The following is a 26733-nucleotide window of genomic DNA, read 5'->3' on the forward strand; positions in this document are numbered from 1 at the left end:
GGGCGGAGTGAGAGGCCGGAAGTGGATTTTTGTAACCCGGAAGGGGAGTCTTACCCTGTCTGTATTGATGTTTTCAAGTTGCTGCTGCTACTGCTGCTAAAGGAACCGTCGCAGAAGGATGGTGTGCGAGAAGTGTAAGTTAAGGGGCCGCTTCTGTGGGAGGAGAATAGGAGAACCTACTGGAGTTCCCTGGAAACTTTGCCGCCCCTTTGTTTTAAACTTCGGCCACGGGTCTCTCGTTGTAGCCTCTGTCCTCGTACCTTGTCCTTGGGCCATTCCTGCCTCTCCCCAAAACATATTACTCTATATGTTTTGTATTCTAGGTGGTCTCATGTTTTCACATCTTTGTCTATTTGTGTTGCTTCCCCCGACCCCGGATCTCATCCCATACAGCTTCTTGACCGGCTTCCTCAACCCACAGACCCTTCAGTTTGGAGTAGATTTTAAAAGTCACTTCTAACTGCCAGATTTAAGCAAATAAAAACACGAACACCCAGTTACATTTGAATTTCAGGTAAACAAGGAATAATTTTTTGTATAAGTATATCCCATGCAGTACTTGTGACTTGGTTCAGTTTGCCTCTCCTTACCACTGTAAGGAGTGCTCTGTCCCGAAGCACTTACTTTTATGACATTCTTTCCGAAGAAAAAAATTCTGAAATTTAAAGTTTACTGGGCATCCTATCTGACAACCTGAAATTAGTGTCCCTCCCAATGGTTTCAGCGCTTTTTCCATGAATGCCTACAAGAAGAGTCTTTCCTTCCTATGCATCCAGGAATTTTTTTTTTAAGATTTTATTTATTTTTTTTAGAGAGATGGGAGGGGAGGGAGAGAGGAGAAAGAGGGAGAGAAAAGGGTTGCCTCTCTCACTCCCCCAACTGGGGACCTGGCCACACCACGGAGCCACACCAGCCAGGGTGCCATCTGGTGATTCTAATGCCAATATAGGAGATATCTTATGGTTTTTTGACCTCAGAAACTGTCTATATGTTAACAAATACCTGTCATATGCCCAGGCCTCTTTTTCAGCAAGCTAGACATATCTGGCTCTTCCGTGACAAGGTTGCCAGTCCTCTTGTCTTGATTACTGTCTAGTTAACATAATACATTTTGTTTATATACCTCCCAATAGATAAAACTTTGCCTTAGGCCAAAGAGTGGTCATGGGCAAGTCACTTTAGTAAATTCTCAGTGTGCAGGGAGTACTTTTGGGTTCTATATTTGGAGCATCTCATTTAGAACCACACTCCACAATAAGACTTCAACTTATCTTTGCAACTTAATTTTCACGAACCATTATCCTGTTTACACTTTGGCCAAACCGAACTGTCTTGCGTGTCCATGTGTGCCCTGAGCTCTCCATGCCTGTCCTCAGGATATGTCCTGTTTTCAGTTTGTCTTCATCCCCTTTCCTCCTCATTCTTCACGGTCCCATTGCTGCATCCCCTCTCTATTGCCCTTCCCACACAGCTTTCCTGGATTTCCCTAGCTAAGGTGGTTCCTTTCTCCATGGAATTTCTCCTAGTATGTTAGCTCTCAATTTATTTTAGCTCTTGATTTTTATTTTCTAGCTTACATTTTGTTTTAAGATTTTGTTTTTACACAGAGGGGAAGGGAGAGAGAAAGAAAGGGAGAGAAACATCAGTGTGTGGTTGCCTCCTGTGCGCCCCCCACTGGGGACCTGGCCTGCAACCCAGATTGCCCTGGATTGGGAATTGAGCTGGTGACAATCTGGTTTATAGTCCAGCATTCAGTCCACTGAGCCATACCAGCCAGGGCTCTAGCTTCTCTAGTTTACATTTCAGTTGAATAGTTCTTAACTTTTTTTTTTCTTTTTTGGGGGGAGGTTCTCTAAATCCTTTGAAAATCTGATGAAAGCTGTAGACTCTTACCAGAGTCTATTTAAAAAAAGGAATATCAAAAGTTTGTGTACAATTTCATGTAGTTCACATATTTCCTAAGGTCCACCTATAAAACCCAAGTTAAGGACTATTGCTGGAGAAATCAGAAAGCTCCTTGTAATTTAGAACTTCATCTAACTAATCGAGTTTCTTTTTCTCTGTATTTTGTGCAGTGGTTTATACATGATATAAATGGTGTATAGATGCTCAGTAAGTATTTATGGAACGAATAGATTTACCAAATCTGTTTACCCGATTTGTTAAAAGTATATAGAGGAAACCTATTATAAGCCTATTATACTACAAACTTTACTGAGAGTCAGTTATCCATTTTCCACAGTTAATATCTTAATTCTCAGTTCGCTGGCCCTAACCCCAGCATTAACAGGCTCCTACTATAATATGACTGTTGATACCAATATGAACTTTAGGCACAATATGGGGCGTTTATTAGATAGTAAATACTAATTCCCCTTACTTTTGCTATCTTGTTATAACAGGTGAAAAGAAACTTGGTACTGTTATCACTCCAGATACATGGAAAGATGGTGCAAGGAATACCACAGGTATTTTTCCTTTTACAACACAGAAGTTGGATGAGATACTTCCTGTGAACAATGTTTTAGTGTTTAGATTATTTGTAAAATGAAATGTGTATACAAAATGTTTCATCTATTAAACATTAAATTATACTGGATCCCCCAACAATTTAGTATCTTATTTAGTTCTCTTAGTTACATGTTGGGGTTCCTAATTTGGTAGGCAGGAGATAGTAAAACACTTAAATGATTTTCAAGCAATGAGTATATCCTAATAATTGATTTGATTCAGCCTAATTACACTTGGTATCTAATCTCCCTCTCCTTGCCTGATTTTTATATTCCTAAATCATTTATATGTTTTCACCTCCTTCATCATTTTTCTGCAAGGTAATTTATTACAGACTAGCCAATATCATCTTCCTATTCATTAAATACAGTGTAAATGTCAAAGGGGAAGAAAGGAAGCACTTTCAGTATATTCAAGGTCTATGGCTCCAGAGTAGTGGTATCCAGATTTTACAGTGGACAAATTAAATGTAGGCCCATTTCTAAAGTCCTACTTTGGGTCTGAGAAATAAAATGATTGTTTTATCTAATTTTTATTGTTTTTCTAATACGTAATTGTTTTCTATTAAGTAATGTCCTGAGAACCTGGTTGCTAAATGAGAATTTCTGAAACTTTTGATACAGGCTAGTGTATTGGTAGGAGGTCAAAAAATGAACTTTTAAAGTAATTGCTTAGTGTGAAATGTGTAGAAATAACTAACTGAAATACATGTTTGTTTTAATATAGAAAGTGGTGGAAGAAAGCTGAATGAAAATAAAGCTTTGACCTCAAAAAAAGCAAGGTAGGTATAGGAGCACCTGTAGAGCAGTAATACGTTAAATTACCACTCCTAATATTAAGCATACTGACGCGAATTCGGTGTGCACCGTGCTGTTGTGATGACGCAGTTAGGTAGTTCCTGGCGTGCAAAAACAAGCTGTCCGTCATAACCTGCTGGTTTCACCCTGTTCTTTCTCCCTGTATCAAAATATGAAGATGTTAGTGCTACTTTCTTTTTATAATTTCACCAGAAAATATGACTTTTATTTTTTCTAGTTCTCTTTCTTTTTTAAATACCAGAGGGCATTTTTCTATTGCTTTTAGAGAGAAAGGAAGGGAGGGAGAGAAACATCAGTGTGAGAGAGAAGCATTATTGGCTACCTCTGGTGTGGATCTGTATGGGGGATCGTACATGTCTGGACCAGGGATCAAACCCGCAACCCAGGCATGTGCCCTGACTGGGAATTGAACCTGAAACCCTTTGGTTACAGGGTGATGCTCCACCTGAGCCATACCGGCCAGGGCCAGGGCTTTCTAGTTCTTAATTATCCTTCAAATCAGAGGTAACAGAAATAAGAAAATAGTATAAGTTCTGGAGTCAGATTTCAGTTCGAATCTAGACTCTGTCACTGTCTGGCTCTGTGACCTTGCACAAGTTAAGCTAGTTTCTTAACTTTTCTGAACTTTACTTTTTTATCTGAGAATGGGGATAAAAATATCTCCCCCCTTAATAACAATTACTGACACCGTTTTATTATAGCCAGTCTTAAAAATCCCATGACCCTTTCTAGCTGCCACCCATTTTCTTGTTTCCCTTCACAGCAGCGGTTCTCAAAACCTACCTAGGTGCTTTCTTAGCATCCTTCAGTTCCATTCTCTCCATCAGCCGTTCCAGTCCGGCCTTTGTCCCACCCACACCCCTGACGCTGCTCTTGTCAGGGCCACACCTGACCTGTAAAACTGCTGTCTCCTACTTTATTTTTGCCTTGCCCAACCTTTTAACAACTCTTTATTTATGGAACCCTTTATTCTTTTGGCTCTGGGGCACCACATTCTACTTTCCTCCCAACTCACTGGCTGTTCCTTCTCAATCATGTGCTTCTGGACTCAATCCTAGACTTTTTTTTCCTGTCTATAAATTTATAATTTCTCCTTAATTGACTTTGGTCCAATGGCTTTAAGTTCAAACTGTCTGTTAATTACTTCTAAATGTGTGTGTCTAGTCCTGCCTTCTGAGCTCCAAACATACATCAAACTGTCTACTTGACTTACCCGCTTGGCTGTCTAACAGGTAACCTCTTTTTCAGTCTTCTCATCATTGCTCTGCTGTCCAATGCAGTTGTGCACGGCTAAAAGCTGGCGTTCCTCGCTGGTTCCCTCCTTTCCCTCTCTTCTCACACTCATCAGCAAGCCCTTTGGTCCTGCTACCAAAGTATAACCTGAATCCACCTGCTTTTGCCCATGCCATTGCTATTACCGTGTTCCGAACCACTGTTATTTCTGACTTGGGTACCTTAGTAACTTTCTATCTCCCTGCTTCCTCTCTCTTTCCTTACAGTTAAGTTCTTTAAGTTCTTTAAGGCATGTAACTTCTTTGCTCAAAACCTCCATTGGTTTTCTTTTTACGTTGAATAAATTCCAAGCAACCTACTATGTTGTTACAAGGTCCTCCAAGATCTGGCCCCTCCCACCTCTCTGACTTGCTGTTGTAGCAACCCCTGCACCAGGTATGCCAAGCCCGACTGGAGGAGGTGTGTGCTTCTGCTCCCTCTTCTAGAGCTCAGCCCTCAGAACGGTCTCAGCTGAAATGTTACAGTCTCAGAGGGGGCCCGGACCCAGCACCTAAACTAATGTCTTCCCTCGTTTGCCTCGTGTCTGCCACGGTGTCCTGTTAGAATCTCCCGTACGTGTTGTGACCCTGAGAAGTGTGTTTGTCTCATTGCTTACTGTCCCTCTCCTCTCACTAGAACGTCAGCTTGACGTGGGCAGGGGCTTTGTCAGGTTTACCTTTGGTATGTAAAACAGTACAGGCGTGTAGTAGGCACTCAGTATATATTTGCTGAATAAACAAATACCTGTTTGATGACATCATCCCAAGGATTAGAAATAATAGTAAAAATAAAGCTTTTACTATTCCCAGTGCCTGGCACATAAATAGCACGGTAGACTTATTCTTTTAAGTGATGAGTAGTGTCATATTATGCATTGTTGACTGACTTACTGATATCTTTTCAGACCATTCAGCTATTATTGACTGGGTTATTTTTACAGATTGTAGAATTTAGATACTTATAATTCCTTTATGCTCCCAAATATATTCAGATATCATTAAAAAGTAGTGGTTACTTTTGGATTCTCTGAATATTTCACTTTGGAAAGTGCACTACTGCATGGTATTGAATCTAAGATACCGTCATTTATAAGATGCATCATTACTTTAAGAAAGAAAAAGCTCTGCCAATTAATACTTGTAAGATTTCAGAGATATTAAAATGTACATCTTAGAATGACAAAATACCGTTTAAGGAAACGTGGTCTCCAGCATGCAGGCCGAGACAGCTGAGTGTGTTGAGAAGAGCAGCGCCTCTCTTCTCCTGTAGTGCAGTGCGTAAAGTGGCGACGTTCCTTGGGGCCTGGAAGAATTAACCTTTGGGAATGGGCTGTTGTACTGTGTGCCCGCAGAGAAGAAAGTGTTGGTCTTCAGTATATGCGTATTGTTAGAAAAAGTAATTGCCATTTAAGGGAAAGTAGTTCCTCTAAAGTTACTTTGCACTTCAGTCACTATAACGTGGCATTTTTATATCAGAGGATCCTTTTTATCCAAGAGATTAGATCAATTAATTAAAGACATCAGTAAAAGTAGACAGTCTGTAAAAAACACATACTTTATTTGTTTTTATTTTAAATTAAAACACATAACTACATACATTCATTGGTCATTTGATATTGAGACAAAGCCTTTTGAGTTTGAGTTCTCCATCATTTTCCTCATAGAATTTATAACAAGCATGTATATTTCCAGTGTCTTTAAAGCGGAGCAAGAACTGACAGTTGTGTTCTGCCTGGTGTGGCTCAGTGGATTGAGTGCCAGCCTGCGAACCAAAGGGTCACCAGTTTGATTCCCAGTCAGAGCACGTGCCTGGGTTGCGGGCCAGGTCCCGCATGGGGTCGCACGAGAGGCAACCACACATTGATGTTTCTCTCCCTCTCTTTCTCCCTCCCTTTCCCTTTCTCTAAAATAAATAAATAAATAAATAAAATCTTTAAAAAAAAGAACTGACAGTTGCAAAATGCCAAATCCTCCCACTTTCACTTTTTCCTTGATTTTTAACAGTTGTCTTGCCCATACCTAAATCAGTAGCAGTTCTAATGATTCACACTTAACTAGTCATCCTAAAGCAGTCACGTAGTTTTTAATAGATGCAGCCACTCTTTTTGAACCGGTATTTCGTCAGTTTCCGTGATCTTCTATGAGACAGACAGGTTGACAAATACTCTAAACACGGTGGGGTCGGCACGCCCGGCTCTCTCGAAGCATGCAGTCGGCATGGAAGGGGCTGAAGTGTGCAGGCGCTCTGCGGTGTGGCCAGCTGGGACAGGCTGTGCCCGCCAATTGTAGAGCTTGGTTGGGGGAAGGGAGAGCATGGTGAGAGCATTTGTTGCTTAAGTGAGGTTGTCTAAGAGTGTTTCTGTGGTATTTACATTTTTCTTTCTTTTAAAAATCTAGATTTGATCCATATGGAAAGAATAAGTTCTCCACTTGCAGAATTTGTAAAAGTTCTGTGCACCAACCGGGTTCTAATTATTGCCAAGGCTGTGCCTACAAAAAGGGTAAGTTTAACACCATTTTTGTATTCATATCAAATCTATTTTATTTGGTACTGATTTGGATAATACAGAAAAGGAACAGCCTTTATAAATTCTGTTATAATCAAATTCTATTTTTTTCTAAGGTAAAATAGAACTTGTTCGTAGTTAAACGTATATATTTTCTTTTTCTCTTTTCTGGTCCTGTAAAATTATGCTTTTAGCTTCAGGATTGACTGAAATTAACTGAACCGCTGGTATTCGGTATCTGTTGGTATTAGACATTAGCTGGCGTTACGATCACTTGCTCACGTCTGTTCTTTTGTTTTAGGCATCTGTGCAATGTGTGGAAAAAAGGTTTTGGACACGAAAAACTACAAGCAAACGTCTGTCTAGATGTATTGATGAAGTTTCTGGCCTTCTGTATGATTTTGCTTTCTGCTTTAAATTTTCAAGGCATATCATAGATGTTCAAGTTACAGAATAACATGTTTTAAGACAATTAAGGTTAAGCCAGGGAATTTGATTGGTATTGAGTTTTTTGCTCTCAAGAGGTTCTGAGTAGTAGCAGTGGATTAGTCTGCCTCACATGCATCTGATTAAACCAGAATCAGTGGCAAATTTAGCAACAACAAAAATGTTGGCCCAGTTCTCTATGCACTTTTTATTTAACATTATTCATATACATACTTCTTACTGTCCTCTCTGTCTACGTTACTTATAGATACTGCAGAAGTGAAAAGGAGATTATTGTCGTTTGCTCAGAACTTGGCCTCCAGACTTACACTCTTCAGTCGCTCCTTCCCTTGTGGGTTGCCTAGTTCTGAGAATCAGCAGTACCTTAACGAACTGCAGCTTCCCAGGGTATTTAGGTATCTGAGACCATTATAGCTGAATGGTTAGCCCAGACCCAAGTCAAACACAGTTGTATATAGGATTTTTAAAAATTTGTTCTTGAAGCCATATTACTAATAATAGCCTTCATATGAGAATGAGAATGCAAGAGACACCACATACATATCCAAATGCATACACTGGATTTCAGGAAAACACGTGACCTTGAATTCACACCATTATGGAAGCCAAGAGAACAATGTTTGTTATGATGACATACAATGGAAATGAATTAGCACTCTTTGGGAAAGCTCTTGGAAGCAAAAACGAAGCGTCTTTAATTCTCTCCCCCAGCCTCCCCCCACCAAAAAAATAAATAGAACAAAGCAAACACTTTGATTCTTAAAATATATGTATATATCTTCAAAGAAAGATTTTTGTTTTACTGCCTCAGCGGTTCAGGACTTCTGCTTTGGAAGCTTGCAGCCTGCTAAGGGAGACCAAAAAAGTGTTCCCTAATGTCAAGGTCAGTATGTATAAACACCATTATCCAATGTGTAGAATAGATAACATGATGTACATAATATAGATAATTGCATTTTTATTTTAAAATTACGGAAAATAAAGTTTTTTAACTGTTTATAAGTTTTTTTTAAATAGTGTTTCTGGGATACATGGTTATTAATATCCAGAGAGATCACAAGGATAATGTAAAATATAATAAATAATACCTGTGAAGACAGAAAATATCTTCTCATGCTTTAAACCATTTAGGACTATTAGTCAGAATCAACAAAAGGGACTCATAATAGGACCCAGTCAGAGAGTGGGCCGGATATGTTAAAAGTTGGGTTGGCCAACTTTGGGAAGGGTATGTTTCTCAGGTGTTACCTGAAATCTGGACTCCCACAACTCACTTTCATACTTAGGCCTTGAGTAGCCTCCTTCCTTAAATGATCCCAGGGCCAGACTGAGGTTCTCCTGTGAAGATTTTCGTTAGTGTTAAACCTCAGAACAATATAAGTATTATAAATCTTCATATTGTTGAAATATACGACTGCCATACATTGAATAGAATTTATTAGATGAGAAGGAGAACCCTGAAAACATGAACATAAAGTATTTCCAAAAAGAAGGCACATAAACAGAAGTTATAACGTGAAAGAAGACAGAATTATGGCCAAGCATAGTTTTAAAGTAAATGTAAAAGTGATGAAATAATTTTTAAAATCTCAAACTTCTAAATATAAGAAACAATGTAGATATCAGTAGCACACTTATTCGGTGCATTGATTAGAATATGTAGCCATCAAAATGATAGAAGAATATTTGTGCAGAAGTTTGGATATATTTGTAGAAAGCATCAGAAAGCTGTTAATGCGGTTTTTCCCCCCTGTGGGCTGGAACTGAGGGTTGGGAAAAAAGAGACAACTTTTTATAGCCTTGTGCCAACCACCAAATACTTTTTAGCTCCAAGTTTCCTTAGCTGGAGGAGCAGGAGAATACTAGTAATTTTAGTATCCTAGAAATACACATTTACATACACATATGTGTATTTGGTTTTAGAATTTTAAGTAGAAGAAATACATATATCGTTCTGCGCTTTGACTTTTTTTTTAATGTTTCTCACATTTGCTTTGCCATTTCCTATCCCTCGTTAGTATTTTTCCCTTGACCCATTTGAGAGGACATTGCAGGCATCATAGCCATTACCGTTCGGTACTCTGTGTGTACTTCATAAGAAGGATTCAGTACAGTTGTCAAAGTCGGCGATTTAACATTGATAACAATACTTGCATCTACATTCCCTCTTCCAATATTTTTTGTTGTTCAATTTTCTTTCAATAACAGTATCTTATACAGAGTCATAGGTTACTTTACCATGACTAGCTTCTCTTTGTGTTTTGTAGCATTGATGTGTTTGAAGAATATAGGACAGTTAAGGCATAGAACATCCCTCACTGGGTTTTTCCAGTGTTTCTTTGTGTTTAAGTTCAGGTTAGGCAGTGTGGGTTGAAATGCTATGAGAGATGTGTCCCTCAGTGTCACTTCCAAACTCACAGAGCATCCCTTTGTCCCTTCCTGGGAATGTTCACTCAGATCACTTAGGTACAATGTTGCCACTCACTGTAATTACTTGTTTTTCCTTTGCAATTAGTGCTTAATTTGTGAAGAGAAATTGTTGAGACCATGTTGATACTCTATTTCTCATCAAACCTGCCCCTCATAGATCAGCACCCTTTGATGATTCTTACCTGAAAAAAATTTTACTGGGATGTTTACGAAATTGTGATTTTATTAGTTGTCACTTTACTCTAAGGAAGCAGTTTCCCTTTATCAATATAGAATAAATGTCTTTTAAAAAAATTTACTTATTTTAGAGAGAAGGGAAGGGAGGGAGAAAGGGAGAGACACATCAATGTGTGGTTGCCTCTCACATCCCCAAGTGGGCACCTGGCCTGCAACCCAGGCATGTGTCCTGACTGGGAATCAAACCAGAGACCCTTTGGTTTGCAGGCCGGCACTCAATCCACTGAGCCACACGAGCCAGGGCAATAAATGCTTTTTTTTCATAACCATTTGCATGTTAGTTACAGTTATGATGCCTCTTTATCTCAGAGACTTGTGTATTTCCTAAGAACAAGGGTGTTTCCTAACATAACCATAGCACTGACGGCCTTTGCAGTAAAAACTAAAAAGAAAAGCGGGTCAGGATCTAATGCAGGATGACACACTATTTAGTCCCTCGTCTCCTAGAACAGTTCTTCAGTGTCTTTTGAAACTGTCGAAGTCATGTACATGTAGGCCAGTCATTTTATACAATGTCTCTTAATCTTCGATTTTTAAAATTTGTCTTGCCTAGTGGTTGGATTGAGCTTACGCATCTTTGGCAGGGATGTCCTAGAGGTGATGTGTCCCTTCTCAGTGCGTCGTCATGGTGGCAGTTGTCCGTTTCTAGGTGTTAACTTCAGTCACTTGTTGGAGGTGGCATCTGCTAGATTTCCCACCGTAATGTTTCTATTGTTTTTCCATTACATTAGGCATTTTGTGACTGAAAATACTCTGTTTTTCAGCGAGCTTTCACACCCTCATTTAGCACACAGCGATGTCCCTTGGCTGAGTTAGTTGTTACTCTGACGGTTGCCCGATGGTGGTTTTCCAATTGTATCATTCCTTGTACACTTCTTAGTTGGCATTCTGTTGTAAGGAAAGGCTTTTTCTTTTTATCACTGACGCTAGTATGAACTCATGGATTCCTATTTTTTTCAGTCTGTTACTCATTTGTTTTGATGTCAAATTGTCCCAGATTTGGCCAGTGGGAGACCTTTCAAGCTGTCTCCTGGCTCTTTTTGGCACATTCTTACCATTTTTTGAGAAATTTCTTATTTTCCAGCATAAGTGTTCCAAGTTCATTTTACTGTTTTTTCTTTTCCCACCCAGCCCTGGAATCAGCCATTTCTGTGAAGTTTCTTTCAGTGGAGAATTGTGTTTAGACTCTCAGATCTGGGCCTGCAGGGATGTCATTGCCTCTAGGCCTCTTCGACAGGAAGAGCAGGGGAAGATATATATTAAAAATTACAAGTTTTATTGAAATCTCCAGTTCCAGCTCAACCTCAGCGGTGGTTCTCGCCTTTCTCCATTCCATATTTGTGTCTTCTTCCACAGGAAGAACCTCAGTTCTCAACGCCATCGACATAATTACTCATTTTTCATATCAGTCATTATTTCATAATTAAAAATAACTAAGTTTAAAAAAAATGTAGATAAGCCCACAGGAGAATAACACACGTGAATGTCATTCATCAGTCTGTTATTACAGGAAAAACCTGGAAACTTCTGTGCGTTCTGCTACCTCCCAGATAAATCTGGCAAATGAACGAATGGTGCTAAATCCTTTAGTCAATTAATCTGACATTTATTGAGCCTCTACTTTGTGCTCATCCCTACTCAGACTGCTGTTACTGGTTCTAAAACTTGTAAGCAAGTAATTGATAGGCAACCCATCAGATTAATGTGAAATTATAAAGTCGTGTGTGACAATAGTAACGAGGAAAATGTATTGAAAGAATAGTGCATTGAAAATGTATTGAAAGACTAAAGAGAGGCTGATTCAAAAGCAACAATTCTAGCAAAACCAAAAACCTAAAACTAGGAACAAGACTAAGCTGGTACTAGGAAAATGGAGGTGAAGGGAGATTTGGAAAGACCTGATAGAAGACTTGACAGGATTTGTGGACCAAATGTGGGGGAATGAGAAGGTGAGTCTCATTTAGGTGTGGTAATAGTACATTTCTCCACTAGGTGGCAATGGTGTTTTTTCTTGGTTTTTCCATCTCACTACTCAGACCCCCTACAGCCCAGATTTGGCACCCTGTGACATCTGGCTTTTCCCAAAACTAAAATCACCTTTGAAAGGGAAGAGGTTTCAGGCCATTGATGAAATTCTGGAAAATATGACAGGGCAGCTGATGGTGATTGGGAGAACTGTGTGAGGTCCCAAGGGGGCCTATTCCAAAGGGGACTGAGGAATCACTGTCCTATGTACGATGTTTCTTGTATCTTCTTCAATAAATCTCTCTGATTTTCGTATTACATAGCTGGATACCTTCTGGACAGATGTCATATATTGTTCTGCACTTTGCTTTTTTAATGCTTCTAATATTTGCTTTACCATTTTCTATTGCTTGTTATATTTTCTTCCTTGACCCATTTGAGAGTACACGGCAGACATCATACCCTTTAGCCTTTAATACTGTATCTGCACTTTGAAAGAACAGCATACTGAGGACAGCTATCAAATTCAGGAACTTAGCGTTGCTTACAATACCTTCGTCCACAGTCCCTCTTCCAATTTCATTTGTTCAATTTTTTTTCTCTGTCACACTAACGAGTCCAGGATCCATGTGACTTCATCATGACCCTTTAATGTGGCACAGTTCCTTGGCCTCTCGGTCTCGTGTAGCATGTTGTATTTAAAGAACATGGTGTAGAGCAAAGTGCCCACATACACGCAAAGACTCTGGGGACACTTTTGTGTCTTGGCCTTAGCCCTGGGGAGACAAGGAAAACAATTAAAAATTTCTCCAGAGATTTCAGCACAAAGATTAAAAAAATATATGACATAGAAACTGAGACATGAAAGGTAGAGGAAAAGGGTCTCACATACCCCCAGAGTTCCAGAACATATGTTTGAATTTGTCTCATAATCTTTTAAAAATCAGAAGTGGAGTAGGCACTTTTAGGAAAGCAAATGAGTTTATAGCCAACAGATCCTCACTAGAGGACGTTTCCAAAGAGTGTATCAGGCAGAAGGAATGAGCCCCATAGGAAGATAGAAAACATAAGAGTAGTGAGTTCCCACAAGTGGTAAATACCTATTCTATTTCCTAGTACTTTAGTTCTTACTAAGTCCAGATTTGATATCATCTTATATAATCAATGTTTGTCTACAGTTGCCTACATACAGGGGTGGGCAAAAGTAGATTGACAGTTGTGAGTATACGAATTTGTTCTTGTATTATTTAACAATTATTTTTCCATATGAACAACTGTAAATCTACTTTGCCCACCCTTGTATATAAAAAACTGAATAATACACATTCCTCTTAAGCACACAAGGAACATTTAAAGAAAACTAATCATGTACTAGGCCATGACCTATCTCAACGGTTTTTAGAAATGTGATATCTGAAAAACGAATCTCTAACCCCGCACAGTTAGGTTAGTAATCAACAGCAGAAAGATACATTTTTTAAACTCTACATTTGGATATTTAAAACACTCTTCTAAATAATCAAAAAATGTGAAATTAGAAAGTGTGATCAAATAATAATGAAGCTATTTTAGCAAAACTTGTGGATAGAGCTAAAGTAGAATTTAAAAGGAAATAAATAGCTTTAAATGCTTATGCTGTATAGGAAAAAGAAAAACGTTTGACAGCTATTGAGTTAAGAATTGAACTTGTTAGAAAAGCAAGTCCAAAGATTGTAGGAAAAAGGAATTAATAAAAATAATATCATAAATGAGTCACATAAAACAAAGATACATAGAAGAAATAAAGCTCAACAGAGCAAAAAGTCAGTGCTTTAAAAAAACCAGTAAAATTCCAAAACCTCTAGCAACTGATAAAAAGTAAGGAATAGTCCATTTTAGATTAAGTAATGTAACATAATTAAAGATGCAGCAAAGATTTTTATAAAGAATATTTTGAACAATCTTATGTCAATATAGTTGGAAAATATTAGCTGAAATAGTTTCCTGTAAAAATAATAGGGATTAAAATTGACTCAAGAAGAAATCAAAAACCTGAAAGGACATTATTACATAAATTTTACATAAATAAAATCATTACATAAATTTTATCAGGAGTTAACAAAACACCAGACTGAGATGGTTTTATAGGTGAGTTATAGCTCAATTGATAACAGCTGCTTCCAAACTTACACAAACTTCTTCAAATGATAGAAAAAATGACCATATTCCTCAGCTCACTTTCTAAGGCCAGTCTAACGTGTTGCCCAAGCCAGGCAAGCACTGTGAAGGGAAACTACAGGGCATTATCAACTGTGAGCAAAGGTGGAAATACTAGAAATATTAGAAAATGAAACTAGCAATGCATAATAGTTAATGATATTATTTTGTGACCAATGTGGATTAATCCCAGGAATGCAAGATTGGCTAACATTAGAAAAAGCTATTAATTTAATACCCACATTAACAAGTGAGCGGGAAAAAAATTACGACCATTTTTTATATAATCCAAAAACCAATCATAATAAAAACCGTTAGTAAACTAGAATAGAAATTCCTTAACCCAGTAAAGGGTAACATCAAAAAGCCTGCAGCAAATGTATCCAGTGGTACATGCACTGGCTTTAAAATCAGTGACAAGACACACGTGCCCACTCTTCCACTTCTATTCAACACATGGGAGACCCGGCCAGCACGGTCGCCCAAGATGAGGGGTGGGGAAGGTGGGGAGGGCAGAAGGAAGAGACAGAGCTGGCATTGTTTGCAGTACTCCAGTATTTTGTTAATTCAAAAAGAATCCACGGCAAATTTTTAGGATGAATAAACCTAGTTTATCCAATTTACTACAAATAAGATCAATACACAAAAGTAAAATGCATTCCTGCATAACAGCAAAAACAAAATACAATTTAAACATATACACTATGTAATTAAAAACCAATAATATAAGAATGTAATCGATGTCCAAGTCCTTTATGTAGAAAGTTATTAAATTTTATTGAACAAGCTAGAGTTCAACAAGCTGATCGTAAAATTGAGATGGAAGAGCAAAGGGCCAAAGGCCCTTTTGGAGAATAACCGGATGGAAGCATTTGCTGTATGAAGTATGAGTGTTTATTATAAAACTGAAGTGTTAGGACAGTATGGCACCCAGCAAAGACAGAAACGGGCCCGGGGTAGATGAGCACGTAGGCGACGCGGGCGGCATTGGAAGTGAGCGGGGAAATTCTTCAGCAAGTTCAAACTGGATCCCTATACCCAAGTCAAGTCCAGGACTTCAGTGTGAAAACCAGTCCTGCTCTGCCTGTTGTCCAACATCAGGGGACAGTTTTCTCACTGTCGTCTACTTTCCCATTGTTCGGAGCAGAAAGGTGAATTCCCTCATGGTCGTAAGTGAAAATCAGGTACAGTTTTTTAGCGTTTTCTTCTTCCTGCAGATTGTTTTCCTCCTCGTTGCTTTTATCTGTTTGTCTGGATCTCTGTCTTCCTTGTGAGAGCTTTTCTTCAGATGTCTGGTCGTGTTTAGTTTTCTGCTTACTCTTAGCAGAGTAGGGACATAAGGCGAAGTCTGTCAATAGTGACACTACTGACATTTTGGACCTGGTAATTCTTTGTTGTGGGAGGCTTTCCTTGTGCGTCGTCGGGCATTTAACGGCGCCTCTGGCCTGCACCCACCGGATGCCAGTAGCACTCCCCTGAGGTCTGTGACAATCACAAATGTCTCCAGCCATCGCCTCATGCTGCCAGTTGAGACGCACTGATGGAGGACGATCCGTCGGGTGCTCTTGATGTCAGCACCTGTAGACAGTTCCTCTTGCGACGATCACGTTCTCCACGAAGTGGCCCTCTAACTTCTCTCGCCTGCTGGGTGAAGTGGTGTTCAGTGCACGTGCATTCACGTGTACGTCCTGCTTTAACTCCTCCACACACACCCTCACCTGTGCCTGGTGTTCCTCCCATCCAGAAACCATCTGCTTCCCTGTCTTTGGAGCCTAAACCTCAGCAGACTTTGGCCAGAGTGTGGGACGGGCAATCAACCAGTGGTGTGCAGTGTGGGGAAGGGAGAAATCCAGGAACCTACCTCAGCCTCAAACAGCCTGCATTTAACCAGTCTTCCTTAATTCAACATCTCAATCCACCCCACTTCCAAAGGTGCCACCAACCCTTGAGCCTTTGGAGGACTCTGGAGTGTGTATTAAATTTATTTTTATCTTTATTTAATGTCAGTTTACAATTTGGTCCTTCAAGTGTGCCAAGACAAATAGCAACTGTCTGTGTGAGTGCTACCTTATAAAAATGTGGTTCCTTTGGTATTCTCACTCTCTTTATCCTTAGGATTTATGCTACCACCACTCCCCTCACACCCCCCAAATACCTTTAAGGTAGTTTTATGTGGGGAGAATGAGAAAGACAAAAATTAGATGTGAGTTTTATTCTGTTCTCTGTATCCAGAAGCTGCAATTTCAAGTATTTGTGATAGTTTTGCCATCTTTCTAACAGTCACCAAACACTGATTATCTGGAACGTGGACTGTTAGGTGGAAGGGAACAGCCACTGCCTTCATTTCCTTTCCGCTGCACTCTTTCTTACAGACCGTATTATAATTATATTTTGACCGAGGGAGGAGGTAGTCTAATTAAGAGGAGACTTAGTGGGGGCAAAAATAAGCAGACATGGAAGAATGAAGAGTGAGATATTAATGGAGGATATGGGAGATCTGAATACAATAAGTTGATAAGGTGGGATCGGATTAAGAAGCCTAAATTATTGGTTTTAAGAGGTCAGATTGGATCCAGGAGGAGATAGAAAAGCATTATGGACTTTACATCTGAGAAGTGACTTGATGAATGTAGGCTTTACAGAAATTAATGTAATGGCTCTGACAACAGATGAACAAGAGTCGGGAATGAGTAGAAGCAAAGGAGCCTCAGAAGACTTGGCTGAAACCCAGGTAGGAGTGGTCAAGTGCTAGGTCATAGCAGGAGGGTGAGAGTGGAAAGGACAGACTGTAAAGTCATTGACAAGGAAAATACTGGATTTGTTACCACCAGCTGTGTTAGGAGTTCAGTAGATCACAGTTGAACCTGTAGAATCTTACATCTGGATGACAGATCTAAAGCACATTAATAAAATGATGGTTGTGGCAAGAAATGTGCCCAGTAAAGCACCACGTGATTTAGTTATTGTGAAAAAGCCCAATCAAAACGATGCAAGAAAATGGAAAGGGAAGCTATTATAAGTCCACAGAGTGGTGTTACTGGAACAGGACAATTCCTGAAGTCCAGCCAGCCTCGTGGGACCACGGAACTGGAATGACACTGAAACGCTTTCTCTATTTTACTTCTGCTTTTTCAGGGAGCACGTCCTGTACAAGGCCTCCAAAGCGCTTTTCAAACCCTGAGACCATACGAGCTTTCCAACTACATCTCTGCCACCAGCCGCATCTTTCCTCTAGTCTTTTAGTTCAAGTTCCTGGAAGAAAATGAGGGCCCAGCTCCACCTTTCAAGTCAGGGTCCAAGTTACCTGAGTGGCCGACTGTGGCAGAGGATGGGTTGAGGAGGGAGTAGTGGTCACACAGTGATGTCCATTCAGCAGCGACCGTGAATATGGCAGGACAGCTGACCTGGCCAATCCCCAGGGAAACTGTTGTCGTCGTGAATCTGAATTAGAAAGGAAGCCGGCACAGCCGGTATACAGTCTTACCTTCGGTAGGGGTATCAGATGTGGAGTCCCCGTGCTACCTCACAAAGCTACTGGAGGGACAGGTAAATGTGGGAAGTCTATGAGGCTGGCACAGTGTGCTTTTCCCACCTGTGTTAGTACTTGGGACCTCAACCTAACAGCTCCCCCTGAATTCAGTCTGTGAGTCATCTGGCCTCTTCAACAGCACCAGCCAGTCCTCCTTTGCAATGTTTATAGATAAAGGACAGTTTCTTCGCCAGTGGGCTGATGCGCCTTCACCACACTGCCCCATGGAAGCTGGTCTGCTGTGGAGCTCCAGGGAACTCGTAATTTTTCCAAAAGAAATTACAGTTTTTCTACATCTATGCAATTGTTGAAGGGTTGGCAAATGATGGCCCAGAGTCCAGTCACCTATTTTTGTATATAAAGTGTTTCAACACACAGCCATGGCCATTCACGAACAGATGGTCTATGGTTGCTTTTGTGTAAAGTGGCAGAGTTGCAAAGCCTGAAATATTTACCACCTGGCCCTTGAAGAAAAACTTTGCTGACCCATGTTCTAGATACTTCTGGAAATGATCGGCATCTTTGGAAAAGCCGTGGGTTGCTGTAAAAGACAGTGTCTGCACGGCAGTGGTGCAATGTTTGCCCAGGCTATTTCTATTGGTTCATAATTCCTTAATCACTTAAGGGACTAAATTTAGGGCAAGAAGTCATGCAAACGACTCTAAAGGTGGTCTTGCTGGCTCAAGTTAAAGCCTATATTATTCTGTATAGATAACTAGAACCTTAAGTCATTTGACCTAGATGATTGCTTCCAGTTTAACCCAAATGCCTTCAGTTTGTTCTGCTTATTTACCCAAGGATTAGACCTTCTTGGAATGTCCACTCAAGAATAACAGTAAGTGATTTATAGCCTGTCTGATCTGGAATGTTGGGGCCTTTCTCCAAACGCACCTTCGATTCACTTCTGCGACGTGGAGTTGGCCTTTTAGCGATGGGGTTGAGGTTCTCTGAACAGGGTATCAATTTTCACTCTTCACAGGAGGAGAAATATAATCCTCTTTCATGATTCAGTGGGCCCAACAGCCTCCTTCCTTCTTGCACTATCTTTTTTTTAAATAAAAGAAATGTTAATTTGGTTTCTTTGGGGATTATTTGCAACAAACTCGTGTCTTGAAGGAGCTCACCCCCTACTAGGTAAGCATACTCAGCTAAGGCAGCCCATTGGGAGCTTTCGGCAAGAGTTTAATGATAAAAATACATTGCTTGCAAAAGCTCTAATTTAGCACTCTGGTATCTCCTGTGTGGTTTTGCCAACAAACTCTTTGCTTGAAATGTAGGCCCTTTTAAGTCGTGTCACTCTCTCTCCAACAGGCAAGGGGGAGAGACTGTGGGTTTGCATGGTGAAGGACCCTCCACCCAGGTCCCTCCCTAGACCTCCAGTTAAACAGCACAAGCTGAAAAACATGGAAATAGAAACTTATGGCTTAGACATGCAGCATATAGCTCTTTGAGAAAAATGTGTGTTCATAATTACCAAATTTGAAATGTACAGCCATCACTGACACTGGAAATTGGGCTGGTTCAGAGCCACATGGGCTGCTCCCTGACCCCTCTCCCACTTAAAAGTGTCTAGCCTGTAGCCCTCCTGGCCCCTCAGAGCTTGTCCTGCCCCAGAGTCCTGCTGTTTCTTGTCTCAGATTCCACCTGCTCCTCCTTATCCTACCGAGGAAGCCGCCTCTCTCATCTCCAGGCTTGGCGTCCCAGAGCAACTTGCATGTTCCCCAGCATCACCACTCCACCTGTCACCTGTCGTTGCACAGGCTCCTCCCTCCCCCAACCAAACTGTAAGATCCTGAAATCCAGAGACCATGTGTCTTTTGTTTAACAAGACTCTAAAGGCTCACCAAGACCAAATAGGGTTACTCGCTCCCCAGTACATATCCCCACCTAGAAATTCAGTGGTTCTGAATGAGAGAGTGAGCGAATGAATGAGGGGACTTTAGATCTGCCGGGGGAGGGAGGGGTGGGGAGGCAGGAAAGGGGGAGCAGAAACTTTGGAGGTAGACGTAGGTGACTTCTGAACAGCCCCAGGGCCAGGGAAGTTCCAGAGAGGACCTGCATGAGAGGAGAGCCTCAAGGTGGTGCCTGGCTGTGCGCAGCTGTCTCCCCTTTCTGGTCCCAGCCTTCCTCTCTCCACACCCCAGTCTGACTTGCTGAAGAGCCTCCATGTACCAGGGGTAGAGCTTTCAGCAAGCACCCAATCCTTAGAAAAGATACCTTTATTTCAGCGTTGTGTCCAAAAGTCACTTTGCTCCAGTTGCCACACTGCAAAAAATGTGGAGAGCGTGTAGGAAAACTGTCCCAGTGCTGGGGGACCTTATTTAATCATTTTGTGACAGCTCACTTTTTGCTCAGTGTCTGATTTCATTTTGGGTTGACCTCCTCTTTTGCAGTCATGAAATCCACATTCGTTTTTGTATGAATTATATACAATATCAATGGATTTCCCCCCATGTTCACCCTCCCCCTTCTTTCGCTTCGTTCAGGCACTAGCCTATGTCGTGCTTCTTGTCTCAGAGGAGGGATATGATAGCAAGAGACAGAGGAATAAGAGTACCTTCCTGGCTTTTTATTTCAGAAGCTGCCCTGAGGAGAAAGAAGAAGGAGGAGGGAGAGACAGAGGAGGAGAAGGAGAAAAAATGAGCAGCAAAGGCAAAATGTTTGAGAGAAAAGATTATTAGAGTAGAAAAAGTTCCCCGTTCCTGGGGAGGAGGGGAAGTGAAGTACATTTATGGGGAGAAACCGGGGCAGAGGTGTTGCTAGGTCCTGTACGCTACTCCGCAGACTCACCCTGGGAAGGTGGCACATCCCAGTTGCGTTTGTGGGAGTCTAGGAATAGAAAACACGTGTTTCTTGCATCCTCAGGAGAGCCCCAGAGAGGTTACCAGACCTCAGAGAAGAAAAAGGTGCATGGTTAGGTCCCCACTGAAGCCACCTTAGAAGGCTCGCAAAGTTTTCCATGCCCCAGTGAGACAAGGAGGCAGGTCTCCCGTGCCCAAGAGGAAGGACACTGGAGAAGTGGAAGCAATCCTGGACCTGAAGCAGTCATGCAAACAGGGTGAAGGATGGGGTCGATAAATACCAGTGTGGAAGGATGCCCTTGAGGACCAGATTCCTCACTCCCGCCCCATCCCCTCCCCCTTCTGCACCTCATTAGCCCCTCCCAGAAACCAGACACAGTCTTAGGGAAGGGGGAGACTGAAATCAAGTTCCCTGAGATCAAGTTTCTGACAATGCAAAGAAGTGAAAGCTTGAAATAAAAATTAGGTTATATTTCTTTATATCAATTTGTGGACTGAGAAATGTATTTATTGCTTATAGCTATGATTCCAGGATGACTTTCTCATATAGAGGGCCAGAGCTCAAGTAGCCACTTAACTGTCTTCCTAACTGGCTCTAAGTTTCTAGAAACGAAGTAGTAATATACTATCCAACATGTGCCCTGAGCGTGGAGCCGATAACGAGGGGGTAATCTCCCCTCCTGGTGGGAAGGTTCGCGTAGTCAGTGCCTAAGCTAAGAATGAAGTGAAATGATGACAAGTGTCAACACTGTGTTTGGACATACAAAATTTTTCTTCTTAAACTCAAGCCTGAATTAACTCTACTTTTAGTACGAGTTGATTCAGAAACTACATAATGAACAACGAAGATATATTCAGTAACACTGTGAGTTAATTTCCTTTATTCAGCACAGCAGTTTTGCATATTTGAGAAGTAAGGCACGTTCTCCATCGTTATCACTCCTTCACCACTCAGCAAATGAACGGGCACGTTTCCCCCCAGTCTACAGTCAGCGCGTGCGTGTGGGTTTCCAGACCCCCGAGGTACACAGCTCCCAGGGGTCGGACGTCCACAGTCACGACCTGTTGGGCCAATTCATTTCAAACTGGTCTGAGTTGGAAAATTCAGTATGTATGACAACAAAGTCTCACATAAATATTTTTTTCCATATTCCAGTCTGTGGGCTTTGGCAGAAATAATAGTTTGCTGCCAAACAGATCACTCTTTTTTTGTTTGCAAAGTCTTCATACCAGCTGAATCACAGCTTGCTCTTCACTTCTCGTAACACCTTGCAACATCGCAAAATATTTGCGGAAGTCTGTGCCGGGTGGCTGCAGAGTGCTAAGCTGAAGGAGGGCCTGCCTTCCCTCCTACCCCTGTGAGCACCTTCTGTTCTCGCAGACCCACGGGCAGCCCGAGAACTCGGCCTGCCCCTCCAGATCAGGACAGCTCTCGGCACCGCGGCCTGGAGCAAGAAAGGAAGCAAAGGAAACATTAGAGAGTTTTGCGGGTGCCAGTACATAACATTGTCACTTTACGGAATTGTTTGTAAGTGACTTCATGAAGGTAAATTGTTAAAACCGGCCTTCTCGACTTTTATGGAAGTAAGGACAGTGAGGGCCATTTAGAGCGGGAGTATATAATCTGGGTTTGGTGACTGGCTCCCCGTGCTCTAACCAACCCCTGGTTAACCTGGCTCCTATACTGCTGGACCAGGAAGGAACCTTAGCAATTGTCTCCTTCCTACTCCCAGGTTTATAGATGGGGACCTCAGACGCGCCGAGGGGAGGCTGCACAGCTGCCACCATCAGACCTGAGCCCACGCTTCCTCCCTCGGTTTTCTGGTGTGTGTCTCTTTCCGCCACGGGCCTTTCTGAACCGACAACTTCTGGGAGTGGGTAAGAGAAATGGGAGCACAGTTAGACGCAGGGCCACTGTCACTTCTTCTTGAGGCGTTCAGTCAAATTCCGTGATGATGCTGGTGTCTAAGTATATGCCTTTCTCCACCAGAGTTTTCATGGATTCCACACTCCAACTTTCATTTACCTAGAATGGCGGGTGGAAGGACGGTGTGGGGAGGTGGGGAGCGATGTTAGGGCACTCGGTCCTGGTTCCATCGTGAACTCCGTGTATACGAGCAGTTCACAAAGAATTACAGTGGACTCAAACCACATTGAACAAAAGGTAAACTTCAGTGATTCAAAAATACTATTTTTCAAGGCCTAGTGTTTTGAAGAATGACTCCCGTTGCATAAATACATGCAAAGTTGCGCTTTCCTTCCAGAGCACAGAAAATTTAACTGTTAAGAATCTCCATAGGTTCTTGTAAAGAGAAATGGCAGAAGCTTAGAGTATTTACTACTATCCTTTTAAAATCAAATCAAAATCCAAAGTTATAACTAAACAATGAAATTAAAGAATGTTTTAGTTAGAGGATTATTTTATTTTAAGGCACATAGGGATACAAGTACTTGTCTCCAGAAGCCTTTCATGTATGTGAATCACCTGGGTGTCTTGTTTAAATGTAGATTCCGGTTCACGAGGTCCGAGATGAGGCCCAAGATTCTGCATTTCTAGCAAGCTGTCAGGTGGTGTTCATGCCACTGCTACTTGGTCCACACCTTTAGTAGAAAGATGCTGGTTTACCTGCCGTCTCCGTACGGGTGTTTTCTGGAACAGTCAACTCTGATTTTCGGATCAGCGACCACCCCATCAGAATCTTTCTGGCCACTCAAGTCCTAGTATTCTTGTATTTATGTCTACAACTCACGAGGCCCTTAGGTACTGCATGTATTGTGATGTCCCATGGGTGTAGGTCCTATATCCCCCACCAGACTGTGAGCCCATCTCCGTGTGCTCGGCCCTATGCATGCACCACAGATGCTGAAAGAACTGTTGAGTGACTGATAAATTGAGGATTATTTCCTCCTCCAAATGCTACAACCTAGCTGATCAATGAGCTCAAGACTGAAATGTCTGGGCTCAGAGCCATTAAGTCTATTCTGCTCTCGTTTCCCCTCCCCTGTACGTTGACTTTTTAGAAAGCTATGGCTGTGTGGAGAATTCCGAGTGGGTATGTGATAATTAAGGGGGACACTATGCAAAGTGTATGCTTGTCTAACCAATAAGCTGTACACATGAAACCAATACAAAAGAAAACTGAAAGAAAAAATCACTCAGCTGTGCAGGGGGGTTGGTGAAGGGACCTGTCACAGCAAGAAGCATGTTTATTGGTTGTATTAGACCACCAAAGGGGCAGCACAGGGTCTGCTGGAAGGAACACAGGCCTGGAGACCAGCAGAGCCAGGTTCAGAGCCATACACGCTGTCTACAAGTTGTGTATTCATTAGAAAAGTTACTTAAACATGCCAGGAATTTATTTCTTCATCTGTAAAATGGATCGTTTCTCCTGTGCTTGTTGTAAGAACTATAGAAAGTGTCGAAAATGCACTGTAAATTGTCTACCAAGGTGCTCACTGAGGAATAGATGTTACCATATCGGCAGAATTGCTTCGTATTGGAAATCGAGTCCCTTTGAGAAGCCCGCTGGATAGTTTACAGGCAGGGCATTAGCTCCATCTAGTGCTGTGCCACTGTCTAAGCTTCCTTACAGAACACCTGTCTTCCCCTGGTCATACATACCTGTGATGGTCCTTGGACTGACTGACTGATTTCATCCAAGAAGCATTTACTGAATGCCTCCTGTGTGCAGGGCACTAACTTGGCTGCTGAAGTTGCAACAGTGAACAAGACAGACGTGGTCCCTCCATTAGGGAGTTTATGGGCAGGCGGGAAAGACAGAGATTAAGTAATTTCTCAGGTAAACTTTGAGTTCATCTTCTGAAAGCAGTATGAAGGAGAACAGGACCCCGTGAGTTTGTATTGTAGTAAGGTTTCCCTGAGGCAGGGACATTGACGTCAGGAGAGAAGAAGGTGGCTAACAGGCCATGTCAGGCTTGCATCAGCCACCCAGCATCTCTCTGGAAACCTCACCTCTCACTTAGCATCGGGGGCTTGCCAGTCCATCGGGCACTGCAGTCTTAAACTGTGGCCTCTTTCATCAGGCATTTCGTACCTGTCACACCCCCCTCGTGCAAGTCACTGCACATACCTCATCACTGATCTCAGGTTACCCTTCCACAGGTGGTGGTCAGAGAGGCTAAGTAACTTACACAAAATGACGTGTCAGAGACAGGAGTCACAGCCACGCCTTTCTGCCTTCAAAGTCCATGCTCTTCTCCGTGTGCTGCCTCCCCAGTGCCAAGCCTAGATCTCGTTATTGCGCTGCTTCTGTTTGGCTGAAAGGAAACCATTAGGAGATGCGTTTGGGGAGAACGAAACGTGAAGGGAAAATAATAGCTTCGTGGGTCGTCGGTGAAGGGCACAGAGGAAACTGCTGACTTGGTTGGTTGTGCCCTGGTTGGTTGGTTGGTCAGTGTGTGTGGGAAAAGCAAACCCCAGAGACCTCCTTTGTCAGGAAAGTACATCTCCCTGATGACGTTCACTATGCTCTGTGATTCAGATCAGATGCAGATTAGCCAGAGGGCATGCATGTGTAACCCACGGACACAGACAGCAGTGTGGTGGTGGCCAGAGGGAGGGGCTGGGTGAAGACAGGCAAAGTGGGGGGCAATGGGGACATCTGTAATAGTGTCAACAATAACAATAAATAAAAATGAAATGAAATGAAATGTGATGCAGTTATTGTTAAATTAAAATGATTCGAGGGGTCATTTGGAGAGGAGAGATTATTCTGTGGAGATGAGTGAGAAGATGTAAGGATTGCCAAGCACCAAGAACAAAACTCCACGGGGTCAGAATATGGCTGCAGGCTTGTGCAGTGGCTAGGGTGACCAGCCGTCCTGGTTTGCTCGGGGCGGAGAGATTTCTCATAACACAGGACTCTCAGCTCTAAAACTGGGACATTCCTGAGCAAACCATGGTGACTGGACCCTAGCAATGGGTCAGACTAGGAGGGTCTGATAAACCCATGGGAGTTAAGCTGCTGCAGATTTTGAAACTTGAGGTCCAGTTGGGGGCTTGGTCGTAGACCAAGGTAACAGGTAGGACAATGTAAGACACCTTCTCCCCGAGTCCCTGGATTGCTGTCCTAGGGGTCCCGCTCTAAGCCCCGAGGGAGGGCGTGGGTGGAGGACAGAGAGACCAGCACACTCAGGCTGGTCTGTGCCTTAGTTTCCTCACCTGTAACGTGGGATAACAGCCCCTGCCTCCTAAGGCCGCGAGGGAACTCGTGAGCCAGTACCTGTGAAGTGCTGGAGCAGCGCCTGCCCGGAAGGGTTCGTGAAGTGACGCCCTGTAATTCCCAGGAAGAGAAACCCGTGTGTCGCCGTGAACCGATCACCTTCTATAGCCGTTTTGAAAGTGGAAATCAATGGCTCTGCCGGAGCTTTTAGAAGAAACAGAACAGGACACAATCAACAAGGAAATGGAGAGTGGTTACGAACGGATGCCCTGGAATCGAAGCGCTCGGGTTGCATCCAGCTCTGCCATTTAGATGTTCATTTATTATTTAGCAAACACGCACGGACCAGGCTCTGTTCTGAGCCCTCGACACACACCGGCCCATTCAATTCTCACAGCAACCTTACCAGGTGGGAACTTTTACTCTTCATCCCATTTACAGATGAGCCACAGACAGGTTATAACCTGCTCAACTCTCTCAAGGGGCCAAAACCTTGGATAAGTTTGTCGATATCGCTATTCCCTAGCTCCCCCAGAAAAGTGGGGGTATAAGTTACGATACCTACCTCACAGGGTTGTTATGCGGATTTGATGCCATAATTATATAAAGCCCTTAGCAAAGGATCTAGAGAACATAGTAAATGCTGGATACTTAAACACAAAGTACCTTACTTAATTGGAATAATACACATATTATTTGCTATAGTTATCAAAAATACAACTGGTGATGTAAGGAAATGGACAGATGAGTGAAGCGGTAGAAGTCTGGGGTGGGCAGTGTCCATAAATTACCCTGAACTTAGGAACAGGAGGACAGGCCTAACGACCCTGTTTACAGA

General features: G+C 42.1%; 1 protein-coding gene across 1 annotated transcript; it reads left to right on the forward strand.

Moving 5' to 3' along the window:
• The first annotated feature begins 3 nt into the window (after positions 1 to 3).
• On the forward strand, positions 4 to 8288 carry CRIPT (CXXC repeat containing interactor of PDZ3 domain). Its single transcript, XM_024552850.4, has 5 exons — positions 4 to 134; positions 2403 to 2468; positions 3238 to 3292; positions 6998 to 7101; positions 7409 to 8288. The coding sequence occupies exons 1-5, from the start codon at positions 119 to 121 to the stop codon at positions 7471 to 7473; spliced, it is 306 nt and encodes a 101-aa protein (XP_024408618.1). The 5' UTR covers positions 4 to 118; the 3' UTR covers positions 7474 to 8288.
• Positions 8289 to 26733: the final 18445 nt, after the last annotated feature.

This window comes from Desmodus rotundus, chromosome 5, assembly GCF_022682495.2.
Source record: "Desmodus rotundus isolate HL8 chromosome 5, HLdesRot8A.1, whole genome shotgun sequence".
Taxonomy (NCBI): Eukaryota; Metazoa; Chordata; class Mammalia; order Chiroptera; family Phyllostomidae; genus Desmodus; species Desmodus rotundus.

Bases quoted from the DNA above. Each gene is read 5' to 3' on its own strand.
- CRIPT (XM_024552850.4), top strand. The intron at 2,469-3,237 runs GTATTTTTCCTT...GTTTTAATATAG, and splicing joins TGGTGCAAGGAATACCACAG to AAAGTGGTGGAAGAAAGCTG. The intron at 7,102-7,408 runs GTAAGTTTAACA...CTTTTGTTTTAG, and splicing joins AGGCTGTGCCTACAAAAAGG to GCATCTGTGCAATGTGTGGA.